Source organism: Manis javanica, chromosome X, assembly GCF_040802235.1.
Source record: "Manis javanica isolate MJ-LG chromosome X, MJ_LKY, whole genome shotgun sequence".
Classification (NCBI taxonomy): domain Eukaryota; kingdom Metazoa; phylum Chordata; class Mammalia; order Pholidota; family Manidae; genus Manis; species Manis javanica.
The window spans coordinates 135,423,354-135,447,140 of NC_133174.1; the positions used below are offsets into that span (position 1 = coordinate 135,423,354).

A 23,787-nucleotide genomic window follows, 5' to 3' on the forward strand; every position below is an offset into this window, starting at 1 on the left:
AGTATATCCACATACAGGTAAAACATCTTTTCACACAGCATGCCATGAACCACCTGCTCATGTGCCATAGATGTCTTTGGCCAAAAGGTGCTATGGAGATGTAACGCTTCAACAAAAACATTGTTTTTGTTTGTGGTTTCTCTAGCCACTTAAAATTGTTTTGAGACTAAGGGGGTCTGAGTCTACTTAATGTTGTAGTTGGTCTGTGTCATATCCTCTCCTTCCTCCCCTTTCACATACTCCATTTTAAGCTGTTTCTCTTCTTTCTTCACAATGCCTTGTTAATAGTTGTAGCTGCATGAATATTTGTAGTATGCAGGAAGCAGCTAAGTAGGCCTTTGTTCAGGTAGGGTAAATTCTTAGGTCCTTGAATTCTTATTTTCTGTGCTAGGTACAGATGGTACATTGAAACACAAGAGTCACCTGCCTTTGATGAGGTCACATTCTAGTGAGGATAGCTAATGTTATGGCATATGTAAGTCTGAGGAAGAAAAAAGAGTGAGAGGATGGAAAGTGATAGTTCTCCTTTAGGAAGTGTTCCAGGAACGTTTCTGGATGTCCAGGCCTGCATTCTTTTCTCTATAATTTTAAAGTAGAAATAGGATAAAGTATTATTTTTTTTACCAAAAATGTACTCAGCACCCACTTGGGATAAGGAACTGGGCTTGGTTTTGTGAGGGATCCCAGTAGAGAATACAAACACTCTATGTGCTTGAGGACCCTTAGCTGTCCACTTCCCCAGGAGACTACAAGCTTCCTGAAAGCAAGGACCGGGACTTCAGGTCTGTCTCTACCAGGACCACTCCTAATTGTGTTTGGATGGATAAAGGGGATTTTTTTTTTCCAACTAAGTCTAATGATAGGTGGCCACCAGTGAGACACTTTGTTGCTAGGATGACCTCACTCACTGTATTGCCTAACAGTAACACATAATTGAGGTTATTGCTCTGATTAGAGCAGTGTTGGAAGGAATTGATAGTGGGAAGACAGGAAGGTAGGTTAAATTCAGTTGTATTTAGTCACTGTATTATATAACCATTAACTTAGGTTATAAAAGAGAGGCAAGACACCAGGTCTTTGGGTCTGAATCAGGAATGCTCGTAGTAGTAATAGATATAGGGGGCTTTTTTCCCAGCTTAATTGTATGACAGGTGGGGACCAATGAGATGTTGTTACCAGGATGACCCAGTTGTATTACATAACAATTAACTAAGGTTATTTCTCTGGCTAGGACTGGTTAGAGCAAAGTTGAAAAGAAGTGATGGGGGCAAGAGAGAAAGGCAGGCTGTTAAGTTGTATTTGTTCACTGTATTGTATAACTGTTAAGTTGTAAAAGAAATTCAAGTTGGAGCCACCAGTCGCTTGTCTGTCTTAGGCTCTGTACCTCTCCTCTCTTGTCCTCTACTCTCCATCCCCGTTATCCACTATGCTCCTTCTTTCTGCTTCTGAATATTTGTCTCTCTCTATGTGTACTGTGTTGTCTCTTTTCCTTGTTAATCCTGATTTGTTGGTATCTTCACAAAAGGTTCCATGCTGCACATCTTAAGTGAACTTTGAAGTCACCAGAGAAATTGGTTAGAAGAACTGATCTGCAGTACATGAGAGCAGGAAGGTGGTATCCAGAGACCTGCCAGCATGGAGTTACCCATTTTAGTGGAAAGGGGACAGGATATCAGAGAGTGACCAAGGATCTTTCCATTTAGTCCTCAGGAGACATGAATGCCAAGGTGGTATCCTTAGTTGCCTGAGTGGTCAGCAGTCTTACCCATTTAGTGACCATGCAGCCAGGCAGTAGGCCAGGGTCAGTAACTTCCAACCACTTAGTTGCTTATTAGAGTACAACAAAAACAACTTTCTTGGTTCATTTTAAGATAGTTTTCTTAGCTCATAAAGTACCCAAGGAGAGAATGCCTAGGTTTCTGGATGGTCAGGCTGTTCCTGAGCTTTCCTATGCAGAGTACTGACTTTACTGAAGGAGAACAGAGAAACAGAAAAGGGCTTTCTACAGGGCTCTCCCTGGTAATCAGGTAGTTGCTGATTATATGTCTGTGTCTAGATGGTGGGGTGTAATCTGGTGTAAAGTACATGGCATCTGGGTTTAAAAGACACTTAGGGTCTTTTCAAGAAATTTTCCTTGATGTCTGATATTCCACAGATTTTTCAATGATGTTAATCATGAAATATTCTATGTTGTAATTTTTGTGTAGGTTTATTCCAGAGCAAATGAAAAAGAGCCTTGCTGTTGGTGGTTAGCTAAAGTGAGGATGATAAAGGGTGAGGTAGGAATGCATATTTAAAATTTTCTTCTTACATTTTCCTTTTTTAAATCCAGGTACTACACTTCAATCTGGATTTCTATTTTAAAATAACATCTAACTTGAGTCATTTTATTAAAATGTTTCCTCTACATGTTCAGTATGTTTCATGTGTTTTAGTTAATCCAGTAGAGTTTTTCTCCCTCTAGAGAATTCAAAAATAACTGAATAGGTATAGCTTACTGTTCTTACTTTAAGCACTATGACCAGGAATGACTTTTATTTACTTCTCTCAGTTTTATGTGATAGAATATGCAGCATGTGATGCTACATACAATGAAATTGTCACAATTGAACGTTTACGATCTGTTAATCCCAACAAACCTGCCACAAAAGATACTTTCCACAAAATCAAATTGGACGTGCCAGAAGACTTAAGACAAATGTAAGTTGATATGCAAAAAATCCTGAGACAAGTGTTATGCAATTAATTTAAAAGAATATACTCAATTTTTAAATTTAGTGAACTTTTTGGCGAGAATGGTTTGCAAAGGTAGTGGGAAAAAATGTGTTTAGCTTTTTCCAGCTATACAATCAAGTCAACATTGTACTTATTTAAACTTACTTGGCTAGATGCATGACTAATGTACATTTTTTTTCTAAAATGAACTTTGTAGAATTTTAAGATTTTGAAACTGATTATTGCAGATTATCTGTTAGAAGTCACAAATCAATTTCTGGATAATACTTTACCAGGTTTTTTCCCTTTTAGCTAATATTTTCAGATAAATAGTAAGTAGAACTAAACAAGTTTCTAAAGGTCATCTCTGTCTTGGAACCCTTGATCTGAAATAATAGTTAAAAGTCTTTCTGGATAAGAGATTCATTTTTTAAAGATTTCGTCAAGGGTGTATAATAAGTTTGATGTGGATGTGTCAAACTTTAGATAAACATTAACTTGCAGTTCAGACTACATAGATATACTGCATATTGAGTGGAGAGATTGCATGTGTGTGTAAATTCTTGTGCTTTGCGATTCATACACATTTCTTTCTCTCCTTTTACTTGGTCAGCAACTTTTCTTGAGACAAGAAGCAACAACACAAAATCTGATACCCTGTAGCTATCCCCAAAAGTTTGCAACAGTTGACTCAAGTAAATTGCTGGCTTATCGCACATCTCTGAAATCAGGAAGCCTGTAAAGGAGAGTGGCTCTCCTTAAATATGTCACCCTTGGTAATCTGAAACCACCAGTAATCACATAAGAGTGGAACTGTTTTTTTCCTTTAATTCCAACACTTGATTGGGCTGAGTATTTCAAAAATGTACAGCAAAGTGGCTAAACTTTCAAATGGATACAGCATATTTTGCATAAATCAAGTTTCGTATGATTTCACAATTACACTAAGTACAAATCTTAATGTATATATTTATACCAGTAGTTGATAATCATTCATCTTAATTTCACAATGGATGTTCTTATTTCTAGGTGTGCCAAAGAATCGGCACATAAGGACTTTAAAAAGGCTGTTGGCGCCTTTTCTGTAACTTACGATCCAGAAAATTATCAGCTTGTCATTTTGGTGAGTGTTTTTGAGTTGTCTATTTTGGTGTATTTCACTTAGAGCATTTGCTCTGATAATAATGTTAATTTATAACTTTTAGTCTATCAGTGAAGTCACCTCAAAGCGAGCACACATGCTGATTGACATGCACTTTCGGAGTCTACGCACTAAGCTGTCTCTGATGCTGAGGAATGAAGAAGCCAGTAAGCAGCTAGAGGTATGTGGCTTTCCCTAGCACTGCTCATAAGCCTATCTAGAAATGATAACTGTGCAGTTACAAAACTTGAACATGGACAGATTGTCCTTTATTTACTATTTCTTAGCAACTCCTTATATTCTATATTTTGAAAGTTGTACAAAGCATAATCATAGTGAAGTTTTCATGCTTGAGATTTCAGAATTAAGCAGCAGTTTATGTACATTAAGGAACTTCTGATCAATTCACTTTTATTAGAAGTTTGTCTATGCTGCTAATAAAATGAGATAATGCTTTCTTCCATGTAACATGTTATCATTAAAGTACTAGAAAATATTTAAATATCTAATCATATTCCTTTCATTATTATGTTTATCTCTGTTTAAAAGGGTATAGAACTTCTTCATTCTAATTTGTTGTCACTCTTTAAAACTCCTGTCTTCAGATTCCTGCCAGAGACTATTTTCCTAACTTACTATTTCGTCTCTTAAGGTGCATTTTATCTTTTATTAATCTTCCAATAATTTCCATCACCATACATTTATTTTCATTGATAACTATCTAGTACTTCATCCATTATCACAGAAACTAAATGGATTTTAGTTTAATGCACCTCCTCAAATATATTACTGTCAGATTCCAGAGTTCCTCATCATTAGTCACTTCATTAGAGGGAAAACACCATGCAGTTGAAATAGTAAAGAAAAAAAGAAGTTCCAAACTTCTTATAAAACCCTATGAAGCTTGCCACCTTCCAACTTGATGTATGATTGCTGAACACTTAGCAGGAGAAGAGATATTCATATCTCCTTTTGCTACTTTTTTTTCCTTATGACTGTGGAGGTCTGTTAGTTGGTTTTCACTTTCATTCTTTCTTGATGTCCCTGTGTTCACAAGTTTATGGTTTCTTTAGCAATTCTCTCATCATTTTTTAGGCCAAAATAGCCTCCTTACTTTCACTGTGAATATTATGGAAATATACTCATATCCCTCTTCTTAAACATCTAATTCTTCTTAAATGGTCTTTTATCATACCTTTGGCTTACCATTTACCAGTGAATTATCAATGAAAAGAGTGAACCAGGTGAAAGAACCAGGACTCAGAAAACATGACTTCTTGAAAAGTCCTAGGAATATTTGACACATTTTGTTACTGTAATCTACGAAAAGGGTATACTTTTTAAGTTGTTTACAATAGTTATACATTCAAATTATCAGGTATATTGAATAATGAGAAACTAGTGTGCATGCCTATCTTTCCTCACTACTAATATTAAAGAGATCCACATATCCAGATAAGAAATTTCCATTTTTCAACATGAGTCACTAATATGTTTGGTTTTCATTAATGGCAGGCTAGAACTAAACAGTAAATTTTAATAATTCTGTTTAAAGAGAGTGATTGTCCACAAGTTTGGGGTGTCAGTGTAACTTGGTTCAGTCATTACTGAATATTTGAAAGGATTTGTTATACCTGGTGGATCCAGATCACAAGGTCTTACAGACTCTGCTCTCATTTTAGGTTGCAGGCCCATATATAAGTTATAAATCTTTGACATTCTGGAATCACTCAATTTAATTACTGCACCAACAATTTTTATGAGTCCTGTCCTCAGGTTAGGGGGGGTAATGTGAGGGTATTATTTTCATGTCATAATTTCATCAGAAGGATGTCTAGACCACAGTATCTAGTGATGTTGTTTCCAGAAATATATATATGTGTGTGTGTATTTTATGTGTAATATATATATATATATATATATATACCAAAATCCTTTAATAAGTATGAAATGAGTATAATTTCCTTTAAAGATGCTATTACATTTTTTTTACTTAAATAACATTGAGTCTGTCAGACCCATTGAGGTGGTTTTTATTTGGGAACATTTGATCTGCTTCTTACTTAGTGTACGTTGTCAATGTCACTGGTTAACTAAGGCAGCCTTGCAAATAGGTCAGAAGTTACCTTGGAAAATTGTTAACAAGCCCTTTCCCATTAATAAAACTATATCAAATGGCATAGACCTTTATTAACCTAAAACATACTTAGGCTGTGGGAGGTATTTTCTAAAACCTGTTAGTTTCCAACTGAAACTAATTTATAGGCCCCTGATATACAGGGTTAAGGTAATTTACATGGCTGACCTAAATACAGTTGTCTTAATAGTTAATAAAACATTTGATCAGATGTGCATTTCTCTTCAGAGTTCAAGGCAGCTTGCCTCAAGATTTCATGAACAGTTCATTGTGCGAGAAGATCTGATGGGTCTAGCAATTGGCACTCACGGTGCTAATATTCAGCAAGCTAGGAAAGTGCCTGGGGTCACTGCTATTGATCTAGATGAAGATACCTGCACGTTTCATATTTATGGAGAGGTAACTCGTTTACTAAATAGTTTTTCTTTCTAAAATAAAAACCAGTATTTCAGATGGCTCATCTTTTGTCTTGACTCTTTTCCCCTTTTCCCTCTTTTTATTAGGATCAGGATGCAGTGAAAAAGGCTAGAAGCTTTCTTGAATTTGCAGAAGATGTCATACAAGTTCCAAGGAACTTAGTAGGTAAGTCAGAAATTGCTATTGACATATGTTACAAAAGCAGAAGTAGGTGAATTGATACCAACAAATAGAATTCTGTTTTCACTCCAGTCATTTAATTAAAGCTTAATCCTTGAAATACGGTATGTTGTTACAATGTACAGGAAATATTTGGTAAATGCAACCAAAAGATTACATTTTCAGAAGGTGTACAAAAGATACTGCTTTGATAGTTCAAACTTGCTAGTATCTGGAAGGATAAATTTTGCATAGCTTCTTCACTGTATATTCTATATATCCTAAAATTAAATATATTTTTTCAAAATGAGTGACATTTGGGGGCTTTATGTTTTGGAGTAGATTGGTATTTGATCTCTAATGGGGCTATAAAATAATAGCATTCTTAATTATCTCTGAGTGGAAGATTTGAATGTAGGTTGCTTAAATCAAATAAATTCCAAAGGTAGAATTAACTCTGAATATCTCTGGAGCTTTCTTCATCACAAACAGTAGTTCTTTATTTTGACTTGAGTGCAGTTACTTCCTGACAAGCATCGTTAAGAGTACTGGCATATACTCTCAAATGCTGTAGATATCTTTAGTAGAACATATCAAAATGAGATGTAATTTTATTAGGAACACTACATATGTTTTTAATTTATAAATAAAATTGGGACATACTGCCTATACATTTTTTTTATTCTCTAAACTTGATGTCATGACTGATTGTAAAAAGTAATGCTTACCCTTCAGAAAGTTTACAGAATGAGAAAATAAGGCCTTCCTGTGGACTTTGTTCACATAGTTTTAGTCTTACTTGGCCTGTGTTTTTTGTCAGCATAGTATTATAAGGCTCATTCTGTGCCATTAAAAAATACTTGTATTTTCAAAAGTATTTTTCTCCCAAAGAATATTAGTTTGATTGAAAATAAAGTGTAAATACTAGTAAAACAATACAAAATTATTCATTCAACTGTATACAGCAGGCAACTAAAGAACATAACTATGTAATGTTACTGAGGTAAATTATATACCAGTTGCATGTATAGAAAATATGTACATAGTACTCTCCTGATTGCCTCAGGATAAGTGGGGTTATAAGAGATTTACTTTCCTCTTCTTTATAGTTTGTCACACAGTTGCATACATTCTATAGTTAGATTATTTTAAATTTAGAAATTCTTATAGAATATAGCCAATAGATGGGGTTTTTGTTTTTGTTTTTCAGAAGTTACCAAACAGAAACGAATGTGTCAGACTCATTAAAGTTAATTTTGGAGGTGACAGGAGGGCAAGGGGAAAATTTTTGGGTTTTGGAGTTGGATCTGGATTTTGGTCCTCCTCCACTTTTTGGTGGCTATTTGACCTTGTGCAACTGACTTAGCCCCCCTGAGTCTGTCTTTCCTCACTTGTAATACAAATGTGATAGTGTTCACCTCCCTGGATTGTTGTGATAATAAAATAGGAAGGTATAGATAAGTATAGGTGTATAGGTACATACAACCTAAGTCTGGACATGGGAGGGGACTCTGTAAATGTTAGTTCTTTCCTTCCCCTTATTTACAACACTTCCATCCAGTTAAATAGAGCAGAATTATAATAAGCTGTCAGTTGGGATTTGGAAATAATTGTTGTAATGCAAAATTGAATTATTTACTATTAAAAGTAGATGCTCCTTGTAGTAGTACCTGGAGAGAAGAGGGCCCCAGAAATTATCTTTCATGGGAAAGCCTGCTGAAATACAATCAGCCTGATTTTTGTTTTGTTTCTAATTAGTAAAATAAAAGCAATTATGTTTTATAGATTGTGTACTCCAACACCAGGAATGTTTTTATGTAGTAAGATTTAGCAATGCAGATCTTCAGGGAAATGTGTAATCAGTATTGCATGAGTTCTCTTTTAGTCCCCCAATATGATTTATGATCTCTTTATTTTTCACAAACTCTTCTTAGTATATACACTGATTTACCTTTCTTTCCTAAAATTTGCTTATTCTTTGTCCACTTTGCCAAAGAATTGGTTTAATTATTCTATCAGCTGTAGTTAAACACATGGTACTCAGGATAGTTAAGATATTAATGGAAATATGTGCCAAAATCTCATTTTTCTTTTTGCTGACTCATTTAGACCATTATTAAAATCAGCATTGATTCATGAAAACATAAGTTTTAATAGATTAAAAATGGGAAGACTCCATGTAACCTCTCTCCTCCCTCCGACCACTTTTCACTTGAAGAAAAGAGCAGAAATAATTGATGAAGGGAGCTAGATCAAGAGTCCTGATTGAGAGGTGACAGCTCTGTTCCCTGATGAGTCAAAAGAGGTTATGGGGGTGAGTGAGGCTGCCACACACAGCAAGGGTGCCAAGGCTGTGCTAATTAAAAGAACCACAAGATCCTGTTGTCAGAGGGCTTGCTTGGAGTTCTAGCTAGGACTGGCTGAAAGCAAATTTTGTCTTCTAGATTTTCCCTCATTCCTGCCTTAGATGACATGGTGGGGCAAGTACATGATAAACTTCCTAGTGGGAGGGTGCTTTAGATAGCTTGGGGGAACCCGTGGAATTGGGTGTAATTCACATGTAGATTCCTAGAATCAGTAGTTATTAACAGATTAGAATCAGTAGTTATTTCTAATGTCTTGCTTTATGCTAATGCATGGTGATAGCTATGAAAGCAGTCATTTCCCAATCAAGTATATGATCGCATTTTATAAAATGAGGGAAAGAATCAAGTGCCTATTCATTACTGGTATTAGAGGTCTTTGGAGTTTTAACAGATGTTATTGAATAATAACCTTGAATTGATTTTAAACCTTTTTGTTGTGTTTTTGAGTTCTCTTAAAGTGTGATTTCTTAATCTTCTGTGACTAATCCCTTCACCTTTGAATATACTGATAAAATTTGTGAGTGGTAGCACAGCACGAGTCTGTTAACACACTGGCCTGAGGAATGTGCACTTCTTTCAGATGTATGTATAGCTGCTTAAGCCACTTTAAACTTAGAGTATCTTTTATAAATGTGCCATAATAAAATTCTAAAAATACTTACTATGGACAAAGAAGGAAATTTAAATCAAGTACAGGTGGAGTTTAAATAATTGTTGAATAAAGAAATGAATGTATTTTCTATTATCTGTCGTTTAATTACTTTTACAGAACTTTGCAGTGATACACACCCCTGTAGCAGCAAGTTGAAAGTGTACGCTTTTATGCAAAATAAGAGCCTGTCTTTGAACTGCCTTAAAAATTCAAATTAGCCAGTCAGTTGATGAGTGTTAGTCAACTCTAATACCTAACCAAAGGAGTTTAAATAATGACGACCTAATGAAACAAGCCAGTTTAATATGTGTGTGTGTGTGTGTAAAATAATAAGGTGGTTTACAGTGGGGTGTGCTTACTAGTTTGAGGTACATCTTTTTAACCAAACATGAATTATTCATTTCCTAACTTAGGCAAAGTAATAGGAAAAAATGGAAAACTGATTCAAGAGATTGTGGACAAGTCAGGAGTTGTAAGGGTGAGAATTGAGGCTGAAAATGAGAAAACTGTTCCACAAGAAGAGGTATGTTCCTAGTGCATATGGTTTTGGTTTGTCTAATAAAAGTACAAGGTTTTGATTGTTTTGTTTGACGTAATTTTGGGGCCTCTGTAATATGCACATAATGTGAATGTAAAATTCTGATCAGGCACACCAGTTAATTTTATAGTTGTAGATAATGGTCTCTGTTCCCTAATGTGTTCTCTAATGCTGTGATATTGGATTAGTCACTTTAATCCCTTTAACTCTTATTTATCTTTAAAATGAGTAGTCATACATGTACAAAAACAGTGTAAAGCACTTTCCAAATATTAATATTAGTGACAAGAGACCAAATTGGAAAACCGTTAGGTTTTCTGGTGTTCATCCTTTTGCTTGTTTAGTTGGTGTGTGTGTGTGTGTGTGTTTCTTTTATATGTTTCAGATTTTTATCTGAGCATAGCATCTCTTCTCAATCTTTAAATTTATAGCCTTCACTTTTTTTCATGAATATATACTTCTTGATAGTGACTTTTAAAAGTATGGTGTGGGCTCTCCAGTAGAATAAAATTCCCTCAGATGGCCATGGTTTTCACATATTGTCTAGCTTTTCTTTTGTGAAAGATGCTTTTGGCTGAAGTTAAATTTGGTGGGGAGGGGGAATGTTTACCGCATAATTTTTGCATTCTGTAATTTTGTTTGCCAGAAGTATTTATAATAGTTTATATTCTTAAAATATCATTGGTACAATAATGGAGCTAAATAAAGTCTTAAAAATCAGTCCTTTTTTCTCTTCCGTGTTTTGTGTTTTTTACGAAGGAAAATATGCCACCAAATTCCCTACCTTCCAGTAACTCAAGAGTTGGACCTACTCCGTCAGAAGAAAAAAAACATATAGATATAAAGGAAAGCAGTGCTCATTTTTCTCAGCCTAACAGTACAAAAGTCCAGAGGGTAAGAAATATTTGTCACTTTGAATTATACCAAAAGTAATTTCTTCAACCCAGATGTCACAATTGCTGTTTCGGGTGTTTTCTCTCGTTAGGCTTATAGGCTACTCATGTTGTATTTTTTTTTTCAAATCTGATTGCCAGCTTATGAGATATTACAAGCCAAAGTTATATACCTACTTTTCAGTTTATTCACAGTGACAAATCTTACACTGTAAACATAAAATATGGGATTGCAAGTTAATGGTCACATTTTTCTTTTGAGGGTGGACTTTTATTTTTTCATACTTTATCTCTTGAAATTTTGCAGGTTATAGTAGCTCAAAATGTACCTTCTATTATATGAGTTAGTTAACTACTTAAAGCCATTATTTTAGAAACTGGTTTTCAAATATTGGAACTAACCTAAGTGTGTAGAAATGGGTTTAGAAGTCCTGCAGTGAAAGTCCTGCGTTCAGGCTTCTGTGTATCATTTGTTATAGTTAATGACATCACTTGCATTCCTTATACTGCTTTAGGTGTTAGTGGTTTCATCAATTGTAGCAGGGGAATCCCAGAAACCTGAACTCAAGGCTTGGCAGGTAGGAAAACATTCCTTGAAAAATACATTTTAATTTTATATTTTAATGTTTATTCCCCTTGTTAAGAAAGACTACAAATAATAATCATCAGGGTTGGGGAATGGTGGAGAAGTGTTTGTGGGTATGTGGATCCATTGCCCTGGGTAGAAAGCTCACATTCCTTACTATTGCTTACAAGGCTGTTCTTTCACAGTCACCTGTCCAGTGTCATCTCTTACCACTCCTCCCCCTTGCAGTCTAGGGAAGCTTGAGCCACACTGAAGTACTTAAGAGCTCTCTGAACACCACTCTTTTTTGCTTCTAGACATACACGTATGTTTCCTCTGCCTGGAGCTCTCCTTCTCCAACTTGCCACCTCCCTTTTACCTTATTATTCCTTGTGCAGCTTTCCTTGTGTGCTTTCCACATGTCCCCTCCCCTAAAGAGCTTTGACCCCTTCTGTGCTCCACTGTGTTCCCAACCCTACTGTAGCACTTACTACAGAGATGTTCACTTGTTCTCAGCCAGGTTGTGAGTTCTCTTCCTGGCCCATAGAAACTGTTTATGGGGAGAATGTTATGACTCACAAGAGATTAAAAGTAAAAATGCCGTTTTACAAAGAGAAATATAACTGCAAGTAGATTGGCTGTTCCTCTCTGCTGGGCAGCCCATTTCTCATCCCAGAACAGGGACTCAATTTTACCTGGTATCCATAGTAAAGGCCACCATTCTATTCTCACCTTTGTTTTAATTTACTATTCTGGTCCACTAGCAATATGCTTAAATTAGAGTGGCACTTGGGTATACCGACAGTTTAGATATGTTGCAAGAAAGAATGTTTTAAAATTACGTGCTCCTAAGTCAAACTAAGTCTGTGACATAGGGTTTTAAAGCTTTATTTTGGTCATATGTGATCTAGAGAGAAGGTCATACAGTATTTCGTCATATGACATCTTGGAAAATATTATGGTTAACTGCTTTGTAGCAAAGTCAATTGGGGAAAAAACCCAAAAGAAATGTTTTTGAGAAAAAGGGGTCTAACTCAATAGGCCTGATTATTTTCATAGTTCATGTATCACTCTGTGCCAAAAAAAAAAGTCCATAGGAAGCCCATGGGTTTTCAGTAGTGCCTGATTTCTTGAGGTGGTCACTGCTACTAGGAAACAGTACCTTGCCTACCAGATGGAAGGTCAGTCTGCAAGCAGTATTTCCTAATTGTTCAGTTTTGTTCCCCATTAACAGCCACGTTCATGTGGAAGGAAAAAGAAAACTGTTCCGGTCCCACATAGGTTTAAGATGCTGTGTACCGAATACAAGCAAGCAAAAGCAGCCCAGCAGTAGCTACACCTCTCAAATGAATGCTCTTTTTAAAAGAGTGGTACTTGCTAAAGAGACAGCTTCTTGGCTTCTCACACCTAGCAACTTCGCCTAGAAAATTATAATAACGTTCACATCAAAGCCACTGTATGGTTTTTGTTGGTCACTTGTGAATATCAGTAACCATGTGTGTTTCTTCAGTAGCAAAATCTTGAACTATTCTTAACTTTGAATGTTATAATTGCCAGCTCTTAGTTTGTACAACTGGCCTACGCTTCCCTATAACTTGTGACAAGAAATAGTTTTTTTTCTCATTTGTACTGATGGGCTAAAAGTATAAATTTTTCATATACTCCTTTTTAAAATTTTTCCTTATTTAAAAGCATAGAAAGAAGGTCCTTATGATTCAGCCCTTTATAGTATTTGGAGTGCATTATTGAAATGCGTTACAATTGCTAAGTTTCATGCTCATGGATGTACTTGTTTTTTTCTTCACAGAATAATTATTCAGTGCATTTTATTTTACCCTGATTCTTTGTGTTTTGCTTATATTCTGTTGACTTGGTTAGCAAAATTGGTTTAGTTTTTACTTTTGTACCCTACTATCTAATTTAGAATTTTTTTAAAGAATTTACTAGATTAATCTTGTAGCAACTGAATTAGAGTATTTTAAAGTATTTGTTTTGTTTATGCATCTCATACTGAAGCTTTGTGACTTTGCCAACATTTAACAGTAGTGTTTAAAGCATAATGACCTAGTGAATTTAAGGAGTCTCTTTATTGATCTGTCCTTCCTCACAGGTGTATAAAATATGCCAATTACTTTTTTTTTCATGTACTAATTTATATTTTCAACAAACATTTGTGTATCTGCTGTTTGTAAGACCCTGTGCTAGGAATTTAGTTATTATTTATACTTTTTCAGATTAATCCATCATTGATTTTATAGGATCATTGTTACCATTTCTTTTTCAGGGTATGGTACCATTTGTTTTTGTGGGAACAAAGGACAGCATTGCTAATGCCACTGTTCTTTTGGATTATCACCTGAACTATTTAAAGGTGAGAACAGCAAGAACTTTAAACTTCTAACCCTTTTGTACTAAAATATAAAAATTCCGTGGTCATTCTTTTAGAAGTCAAGATTCTTTCTAGCTTGTACATTTTCAATGACCTATAAAAAGTAGCAGAGAAAGTACTCATTGAGTTTAGCTTATTCCTTCTGAAAACATGAGTCAGTTTTCCATCATAAATTTAAGAACCAATAACCCAGTTCTCAATCGATTTCCCCATTTCCCATTATTCTTCTGCTAAACCCTTACACTCAATTTAGGTAATCCTATACATAGCCTTTTCATCCAGTTGATCCTTCCCAGCCTTTGTGAGTTTTTTCCAGGCCAAATTTTGTGTCTATAACACTTGCCTTTGTTGTCCCTTTTATGTCATTTATCAAGGATGAGCCCAGTGTTTCCTGAAGTTCTCTGTTTAAATGTTTACCCTTGATATTTTCCTCTAGACTCTCTTCTACAAAATATAAATGATTTGTGCTCTCTTGGAAGTGCTCATTTTAGTGTTTGTACAGATAGCCTGCTCAGATTGCTAACTGGAAGGCAGGAACCAGGAGGCTGCAGGCTAGGCCATTTGCTTCTAGTCTCTCTTGTGCCGTGAGCTAGCTGTGTGACTTTAGGCAAGTCACTTCCCTAGACTACGTGCTTTTTTAAATTCCTCTTGGTGAAAATGTTCTGTAATTCAGTGAAATGGAATCTTATCCAAGTCACTTTTATAATTTCTTCTTTAAAGTGATTAGCACTAAGTAGCATTTTAAAAGCAATCCAAGTTTGTATTTTATTTGATGGTTTCTTAAGAATTTTTTTGGTTTTATGAGAGAAAATTAAATAATTTCTACTTGTATGCAAATAAGGAAGAAAAAATGCAGTAGCTATGTATTTCATTCATTCTTACAGTGGCCAGTTAATAATTGAAAGTGGTAAGGTTCATCCAGCAAGGTTTGCATGGGTAGGAAACCCACTTATTTACTCATTTGTTTGTCTTTTAAAGTAGCTTTTAGGTGTAATATGTTATGTATGTTTTTCCTCTTATTCTTAGCTTAAATAATTATGGAAAGAGAGAGGGTTGCATTGTATCAATCCCTTGTTCTTTTGACTAATGTTCTTTCTTAGATCTTTATATTTATTCTTCACAATTAAATATCTTTTTTGGTTATCACAGCTGTGCTGCTGCCATTCTTTCCATCACCAGGTCTTCCCTTGATTGGGTCTGGCATCTCTCACCAAAAGGTGACCACTTTGCCCCAGTGGGATAACCTGCACTACCATTCTGTTTTGCAAGATATACCCATTCCATGAGTATCACTCTACTTTTGGAGTCAGCCACTCACTCAGCTGCAGTCTATACTTTGCTCAAGTCCTTTGTAAAACAGAAATTCTGTTTCAGAGTACAAATGAAACTTACCTAGGTCCTTGCCTGTCCTTTGTTTTCCGGAAGCTGCCACCACCAAGATTTTAGGAACTTAGCTTTACCGAGACTTTCTCCAGTGACTGTCCATGTAGACAGTCCCTGTGATGGCCTCTACTTGACTGAGACACCCAGTACTACTATAGTTATGGCTCCGGTTCCCTATAGCGAGTAAATGAGATTTTTATGGGTAGATTGGAAGGACAAGGATTAGAATTAAGGCTACATCTGGATTTGACAGAACCCAACATAATTGGAAGCACTGTGTGTAAGGGTCTGTCAGTGGACCCCAGATATATATTTTGATGGATTGAGTTTATACTGTTTGTCATACTTGTTCTCGCAGAGCTGTTGTCTTTAAGAGGTTCTCAAGGCATGATGTAAGACCTAACTTTTTGATCAGCTATTAAATATTGCTCACCACCCCCCCCAAAAGGAATAGGAGTATTTTCTGTTCATTGAAAGTAATGGTTCCTTAATTTTCTAATCACATCCAAAGATGGTCCGAACTCGGGGCTTTGTAAAGAAAGATATTAACTGGCGAACCTATATTTCAATTAAGATCATTTACAATGTGTCCTTTAAGATTAGCTGGTTAAACCTGAAGTGTCATTTATCTGTATTCATAGATTGTAGAGTTCTTTTATTCAATAACTTCTCATCAAGAAGTCCCAAAAACTAGCGTATCTGTGCCTTAGCTGATTCAGTTGATAATCATGCCAAATCAAACAACTTTAAATTCTGATCAGTATAATTTTAATGCTGAGTATTTTTGTTATATCTCTAATTTTGGACATCAATAATCTGTTAACAATAGTAATTTTCTTTTTAAATAGAGACCATTCAATTTCCTGATAATTCTGTGTAACTGTTTACTGTAAATTTAGAACTGAAATTGGAGTATTTCCAGTATACTTTTTATCTAATGAAAAGGAGAAAGGTGTTATTAAGTAAAATGTCAAATTATTTTTACTGTTATCTTGTATATTTTAAATAGGAAGTAGACCAGTTGCGTTTGGAGAGATTACAAATTGATGAGCAGTTGCGACAGATTGGAGCTAGTTCTAGACCACCACCAAATCGTACAGATAAGGAAAAAGGCTATGTGACTGATGATGGTCAAGGAATGGGTCGAGGTAGTAGACCTTACAGAAATAGGGGGCACGGCAGACGCGGTCCTGGATATACTTCAGGTACAAACTAAGCATTTTACTCAGTAACTTTATCTGTTCCTTGACTTAATAGCTGCTAATCTCTAATATTCATCAGAACCCCATTATAACAATTTCTCACTACATGGTTTCCAATTCACCAGTGTGTCAAAGTGTGTTACAGAGACATACATACAGAGTAAAAACCTGATGATAACACATAGAGTTCACAGGGCAGGTGTGAGTTCTGTACACGTTCTGACTGGGGATGAATCTGCTTAAGCCCTTGTGTGTTGATGACTTTCCTAAGGCCTTTCCTGATTTTATTACTGTATAGCCAAAACTTTTTTCATTTGTGTACTGTGGCTCATTTTTTGTCAGGCATGTGCTGGTCATACTTGCTGGATGGACTGTGTAAATCAGGGGTCTGCATCCTGTGGCTCATAAGGTGATTTTGAGTGGCATGGCCAAAGTGAGCCCTAGGCACAGGCGAGAAGTAGGCGAAGTTTTCTCTTTGCCTTCCAGCTCTTCTGTCAGTGCTTCTTTCTTTCTTCTCTCCCAGTACCTTCCACTGAACGCTGTCCCCACCTGTCAGTGCCTAAGTCTTTCTTGCTCAACTGTGTATCTACTATGTAACTTGCTAATGATGGTATAAGGTGTAATCCATCTCACAAATATTTGCATTTCAAAAAGGACCTCTTTAAGATGGAAAAGCCTTCAAGATCCACAGGAATGAAGCTATAATGGTGAAGCTATAATTGGTCATTAGCTCCAACAGAGGAAGAGAGAGAGGTAGTAGAGTTGATACTCTGGAGTGGGGGAGAGTCACATCTACTCCTAAGGCCAACCTTGAACCTAACCCCTAACCCTCTCCCAACAGTCTGTTCTTTCTGCTGTTGAAGTCCCGCCTCACCATGGAGCTCTTTTCCCCACGCCCACCCCTCTGTCAATGACTCACCCCTCAGGCACAATGAATTGATTATAAAAATTCCTTTATTAACGATAAGTTATTCCAGTGGGAGTGGGAGGGAAGGTTGTAAACCAAGCATCAGGCAAGCATTTCCCCCTTCAGTGAGGTCCAGTCCCTGATCCCACAAGAGACCTTTCCTGAGACAGTTGCCATGGTGGCCTTGTTTGCCACTCTCTCAGAAATGACCAAAATGTGTGCATTCTCCTCTGTCCCTGGGCCAAACCTTGTTAAAAGGAACTCTCTTTATAGAGGTTTTGTTTATCAAGGTATTGCATTTGACTGTTGTAGACAACCCTTCCTCCAGAGAGTACAGATACTTAAAGGAGCACAGCTGTTTAATGATGTGGCTAAAACTCAGGTTTGAAATTAAATGGCTAAAAAAAATGCCTTTGTTTTTTTAAATGAAAACCAAAAATGCTTAAAATCAGAATTACCTCAGGTATTCTAAAACCCTTCATTTTGATTTGAGATCATTTGTTTTACAAAATGGAAGGTGATAATGCTCTTTGGTAGACTTATAAATTGGGAAGAATATTGGATTGCCCCCATAACATCTCTGGAAGCTTCTGTTAACTTTTTTTTAAGTCGGACAACGGTATATAACTTTTAACTCTCGATAGGAACTAATTCTGAAGCATCAAATGCTTCTGAAACAGAATCTGACCACAGAGATGAACTCAGTGATTGGTCATTAGCTCCAACAGAGGAAGAGAGGGAGAACTTCCTGCGCAGAGGAGACGGCCGAAGGCGTGGCGGGGGAGGAAGAGGACAGGGAGGAAGGGGACGTGGAGGTGGCTTCAAAGGTACAGGAGTTTGCATTTGTTATGACATAAAGGGGAATTTAGCAATTGCCTGAAGTGCTTTGAAAAGTCTTAGTGATTCAGTGACGTGTTACTAAGACCCCATTTCTCCTGTTTTGTACTAATCACTGTAGGAAAGGCTAAGCCTTTGTTTCATGCAATAATTAACAGAATATTAGACAGCTTTCCTTACAGTTTGTGTAGAATATGTGAATAAACACTGATAACTAATTCAGCTTCTTTGGGGATTCTAAACATAATATCTGATCATTAGCTCAGGTTGACCTGTTAACACAGTTGGTGCAGAATTGAATGCCTCCTAAGTACTTTGTTTCTTGGTAGCATACTAGGTTATTACCCATTATGTAAAATTGCTAGGTTCTTGATGTTTTAGATTCTGTGGCTGGTCTAAAAATTGAGGGTGTGGAAATAAAGAACTTCTAAAGCATGTCAAAATCTGTAACTGTCAAACCTTTTAAAAATGCCCCCATAGGAAATGACGATCACTCCCGAACAGATAATCGTCCACGTAATCCAAGAGAGGCTAAAGGAAGAACAGCGGATGGATCCCTCCAGGTAAACTGTGTGTCTTTTCATCTCAATTGTTTGAATTATAGTGGTTTGAGATTTATGAGTTTATTTTACTTTTTTTTTAAACGTGTTCAAAGGTTGTGAATTTAATATATATGGAGTATTTTCCTCTCAACATTACAATTGTGAGTAATTCTTAGTCCTCTGCGACAAGTATACAAAGATTTCTCCAGAGATATGCAGACCAAGTATTTGTGAAGACTCTGACAGCCACGTTATAACTTCAGTATCCCACTGGTGGTCTTCCTACTTACCCAAGGAAAGAACAACCTGGGATATACGGAGAGACCTGAGTAAGCCCTGTGGGTCCCTCTTCCCCTGAGTTGCAGGTATAGGGTGTCCTCTTTGAATGGAAAGGAAAAGAAGGCATCCCTCTCATAGGTAATAGTTGTGATAGACCAGGCTGATGATGCTTGACTAGCACGTGATTAATCAGGCAGCTGCTTGTTTATAGCCAGCCTCTATTCTGAGAATCCTGTCTCAGTTGGTCATCACCTGTCTGGAACCATTTGTTTTGTAATTTTAAAATGAGTCATGAACATGTCCAGACACCTTTGCTCAGTGTTTTGTGTGTGTTTTATCTCGTTTAATCTTACAGCAGCCCCCTGAGGTAAGTAGTTTTGCTATTCAGTTTTTTGGGTGAGTAAACTGAAACTTAGAAAGGTTCAGCCCTTTGCCCCATAGTCACATAGTTAGCATACAGTGGAGTGTATTCAAACCCTGGTGTCTGGTCTCCAGAATTCATGTTGTTTTCTCCTTCTTCAACTCTTAACTCTTCATATAAGTAGTTAAGGTTCCTTCTTGACTATGGGTCGGTTTGGTATCAGCACCCAAGATTAATGAGAGATACTTTTTAAGAGAAGAATCTTCATGACAGAATATTCCTTAGAATTCATGGCAGTTGTGAGTATGTGTTAACTATTGGTGAGTTCTTAAGAACCAGCATAGAAAAGACCTTAGACCTAGATAGATTGCTGGACATGTGCTTTATGAAGATATAAGGCATGTAGGTACCAATTTTGAAACTCCTCACTTAGGCTAACATGTTTGATGAATGTGGCAATCTGAGCACATGGGTTAAAAGGACACATATTTATAATTATATTTGTAATTAAAATAATGCTGAACTAAAAGATTGTGTTTTCTGTGTAACTATGAGAAATAGGTCTAAATCGAAGCACTGAACCCTTGACAACCAAACATTTAAAACATACACCCGGACCCAACATTTAAATACACTGAAAATACAGTGAACCATTTGGGGATATATGTGGCATTTGCCCTTAAAGCAGATCAATATTTGTGGTGGTTTTAAAGTCCACTGGTCATCATTATCTTCCTTTTGCACAGCATATAGAATTCTGTTAGCAGTGTTTTAAGTGTTCAGTGTTGGCACTTAGAATATTGTATAGACATTAGAATGTTATTTTTTAAATTACATTCATCCTTATGCCCTTCCTGGGATTCCAGTCCTTCCACACATTAGCATCCTCAGATTTCCCTGTACCATTCGTATCCTTCAGACAGAATTCATGTTGTACGATCATCTGACTTGCCTTACCGAAATGCGGGCTACTAGAAACCAATGCTCATATTTTTCTGCTAGACAATGGGAACCCTCAGTATAGAGAAACTTAAACATACCCAGGATAGATACAAAGGTGTAAACTAAAAGCTGGTTAATAAGTGAGTTCTTAATCCTGGTAAAGTCAGAAATTGAAAGGCATTAATTTGTGTCCCTCCTTCTGGGTTTCAGTCTCTGAAGAATTACCCTTTCTTTTGAACGCTAATGTAGGCATGTATGTCTTGTAATCAATAATAACAGCTCATTTTAACTATTTGTTTTTCACTGTTTTATTCTGCTTAGAAGAAGACACGGTAGGATTGTGAGTTTTTATCTAACTTTAGATGCAGTGAGATGACCAGGGTGTTCCAGTTAAAGAAGAGTATTTTAAAATAATAAACCAAATAAAGATCCTACCTGACCTTAATTTCTTGCACTTGCTCTATTTTCACCCCCATTTCCCATTTTGACATGTAATTTACACTTCAGACTTAAATTTCTTGTCAGGCCAATTACAGATTACAATAGGCTGTGTTCTGTGTATATAACAATTATAACTTGTTTTAGATCAGAGTTGACTGCAATAATGAAAGGAGTGTCCACACTAAAACATTACAGAATACCTCCAGTGAAGGTAATCGGCTGCGCACGGGTAAAGATCGTAACCAGAAGAAGGAAAAATCAGACAGCGTGGATGGTCAACAACCACTTGTGAATGGAGTACCCTAAATTGCATAATTCTGAAGTTGTATTTCCTATATCATTTCCATAATTCTTATTCCATATTAGAAACTTTGTTAGGCCAAAGACAAATAGTAGGCAGGATGGCACAGGGCATGAAATGAACACAAATTCTGTTAAGGTTTTTATTTTTTTGGTATTGGCCATAAGCAACAATTTTCAGATTTGCACAAAAAAGATACCTTGAAATTTTGAAACATTGCTTTTAAGTACACTTAGAACTTCAGGATAGGATTTTAGTTTGTTTTATTTTTTAAAGGACCAAACAGTGATACTGTTTGTTAACTTAGACCATTTTCCTACTTTGGGTTATAACTCACTGGTACATTACAGTTTTTCTGAATAAATAGCATTTATGGTAATCATATTAGACTTCTGTTTCCAATCTCAGAAGTTCATGAAATACTCTATCATTTCATGTCCTGTGTCACTTTATGTTCTGGTCCACTTTTCCAGTATTTTAGTGGACTTGGAGATGTGTGTGATGTGACGTTTGTCATTTTCAATAGCAAAAAAAAAAAAAAGTTGTATGATCTGTGCCTTTTTTATATCTTGGCAGGTAGGAATATTATATTTGGATGCAGAGTTCAGGGAAGATAAGTTGGAAACACTAAATGTTAAAGATGTAGCAAACCCTGTCAAACATTAGTACTTTATAGGATGCATGCTTTCCATATTTTTTTCCTTACAATGAACATCAGGTTAGGCAGTATAAAGAATAGGGCTTATTTTTGTTTTTGTTTTGTTGCACTGAAGTTGGACGAATAGTGTTATTGAGAGGGATTTGTAATTTTTCTGTAGAGACAGGAGAAGAACTATCTTTTCATTTGCAAGAGGCTAAAATGTTTTCAGCTGGGAACAAATCTTCCTGGTCGAAAGTTAGTAGGATATGCCTGCTCTTTGGCCTGATGACCAGTTTTAACTTAGGGCTTTTTTAATTTTCTCCCCAAGTTTTGTGAGGTTTTTCATATTTCATATTTTGATTTCCAGCTTATTTTGTGGTGATGGGAAGGTCATTTCCATGTGTGCATAAAGATCCTGTGAAGTACAGGTACTTTATCTAAGAAACATTGGAAGCAGGTTAAATGTCTTGTAAACTTTGCAATATTAGGTCTAATGTATAAGCAGAGTTGGAAAGCAAACTAGGATTGGTTATCAAATAATACCTTTTTTTAATTTTTTTTTAATTTTTTGACATGTTGAGTTTTGAGTCTTCTTTTTTTAAAATGAATGAAATTTACTAAGGAAAAATATGTGAAGGACCTTCACTCTAAGATGTTATATTTTTCTTAAAAAATAACCCCCAAGTTGGGGTACCACTGAATCTGTACAGAGCCGTACAAACCGAAGTTCTGCCTCTGATGTGTATTGTGAGTTTGTTTCTTTGAATTTTCATTTCATAGTTACTTTTCCTTGCATACAAATAAGCATATAAAGTGGCAGCAAACTGCACATGATTTCAAGAACATTAAAAAAATCTTTTAAAAGTATTGCCAAACATTAATGTTGATTTCTAGTTATTTATTCTGGGAATGTATAGTATTGAAAACAGAAATTGGTACCTTGCACACATCATCTGTAAGCTGTTTGGTTTAAAATACTGTAGATAATTAACCAAGGTAGAATGACCTTGTAATGTAACTGCTCTTGGGCAATATTCTCTGTACATATTAGCGACAACAGATTGGATTTTATGTTGACATTTGTTTGGTTATAGTGCAATATATTTTGTATGCAAGCAGTTTCAATAAAGTTTGATCTTCCTCTGCTAAATTGATGTTAATGCAATCCTTACAAATGATTGCTTTTAAAACTTTAAGATAGGAAAAGAAATCTATAGAAAGTGTTCTGTTAAAAAAGTGTAACTGTTACCATTGGAAATTTCACATGTTATAGGAAGTTAGCCGTTACCTACCAACTTTCAAGAACTTGATCTTGTTTAATAAGGTGAAAAAAATCAACAAAATGGTACAAAAGCACTTTGTGCCATAAAATATGCACTAAGTCTCTTTTTTACAAAGGCTGAATTCAGCAGGGCGCTAACTTGCTTAAGTGTGAATTACTAACTTCTAAAACTGTAATTTGATTCACCATGTTTTCAAATGGAGTTGGAGTTGATTCATATTACAATACTTGTGTGCTAAACGTGTATGTTTTTCGGTTCAAAGTCATGTTTTTAAAATCTTATTAAAGTTTCAAAAAATCTTAAGATTGTTTATCTAGATGTAAATTTTTATTAAAAAGTTGCACTTATGAAAAAGCAAAAAATTAGTCTGACAGATGTTTGCTCTTGGTCTTAAATTTCTAAGTATAACAAAAAGTATATAAAATATGTGGGGGAAAAGTTATTTATCATGTGAAGCATATATATATATGCCTTGCAAGTAATCTTTTATGTGTCCTTCAAAGGCAAAAATAATTCTCCATATTTCCAGTTATAAGATTTTAGCACATTAATTACATAGAGTGCCAATAAACCATACTAAACACATACTCCTGTCTGTGCACACATAAACATACCCTGCCATTTGGAAAATATTTAAATGTGTATAGTTTAAAAAGGCAGAAAAGTCTTACAATATCAATATCTCTGTAATTAAATA

At 35.8% G+C, this 23,787-nt stretch overlaps 1 protein-coding gene across 13 annotated transcripts in view; it reads left to right on the forward strand.

Moving 5' to 3' along the window:
* Window positions 1–22,957, forward strand: part of FMR1 (fragile X messenger ribonucleoprotein 1) — a 39,939-nt gene extending 16,982 nt beyond the window's left edge. For 2 of the 13 annotated variants that reach the window (XM_037015467.2, XM_037015457.2), the window contains 14 exons: window positions 2,208–2,279; window positions 2,552–2,700; window positions 3,745–3,838; window positions 3,921–4,037; window positions 6,222–6,392; window positions 6,497–6,575; window positions 10,001–10,110; window positions 10,885–11,019; window positions 11,534–11,596; window positions 13,868–13,954; window positions 16,365–16,560; window positions 18,109–18,291; window positions 18,782–18,864; window positions 21,011–22,957. In XM_037015467.2, the coding sequence (XP_036871362.1) occupies window positions 2,265–2,279; window positions 2,552–2,700; window positions 3,745–3,838; window positions 3,921–4,037; window positions 6,222–6,392; window positions 6,497–6,575; window positions 10,001–10,110; window positions 10,885–11,019; window positions 11,534–11,596; window positions 13,868–13,954; window positions 16,365–16,560; window positions 18,109–18,291; window positions 18,782–18,864; window positions 21,011–21,172 (1,644 nt within the window). In that variant the 5' untranslated portion in view covers window positions 2,208–2,264 and the 3' untranslated portion in view covers window positions 21,173–22,957. The other 11 variants (XM_037015462.2, XM_037015464.2, XM_037015459.2 and 8 more) reach the window with 11 other exon arrangements.
* Window positions 22,958–23,787: the final 830 nt, after the last annotated feature.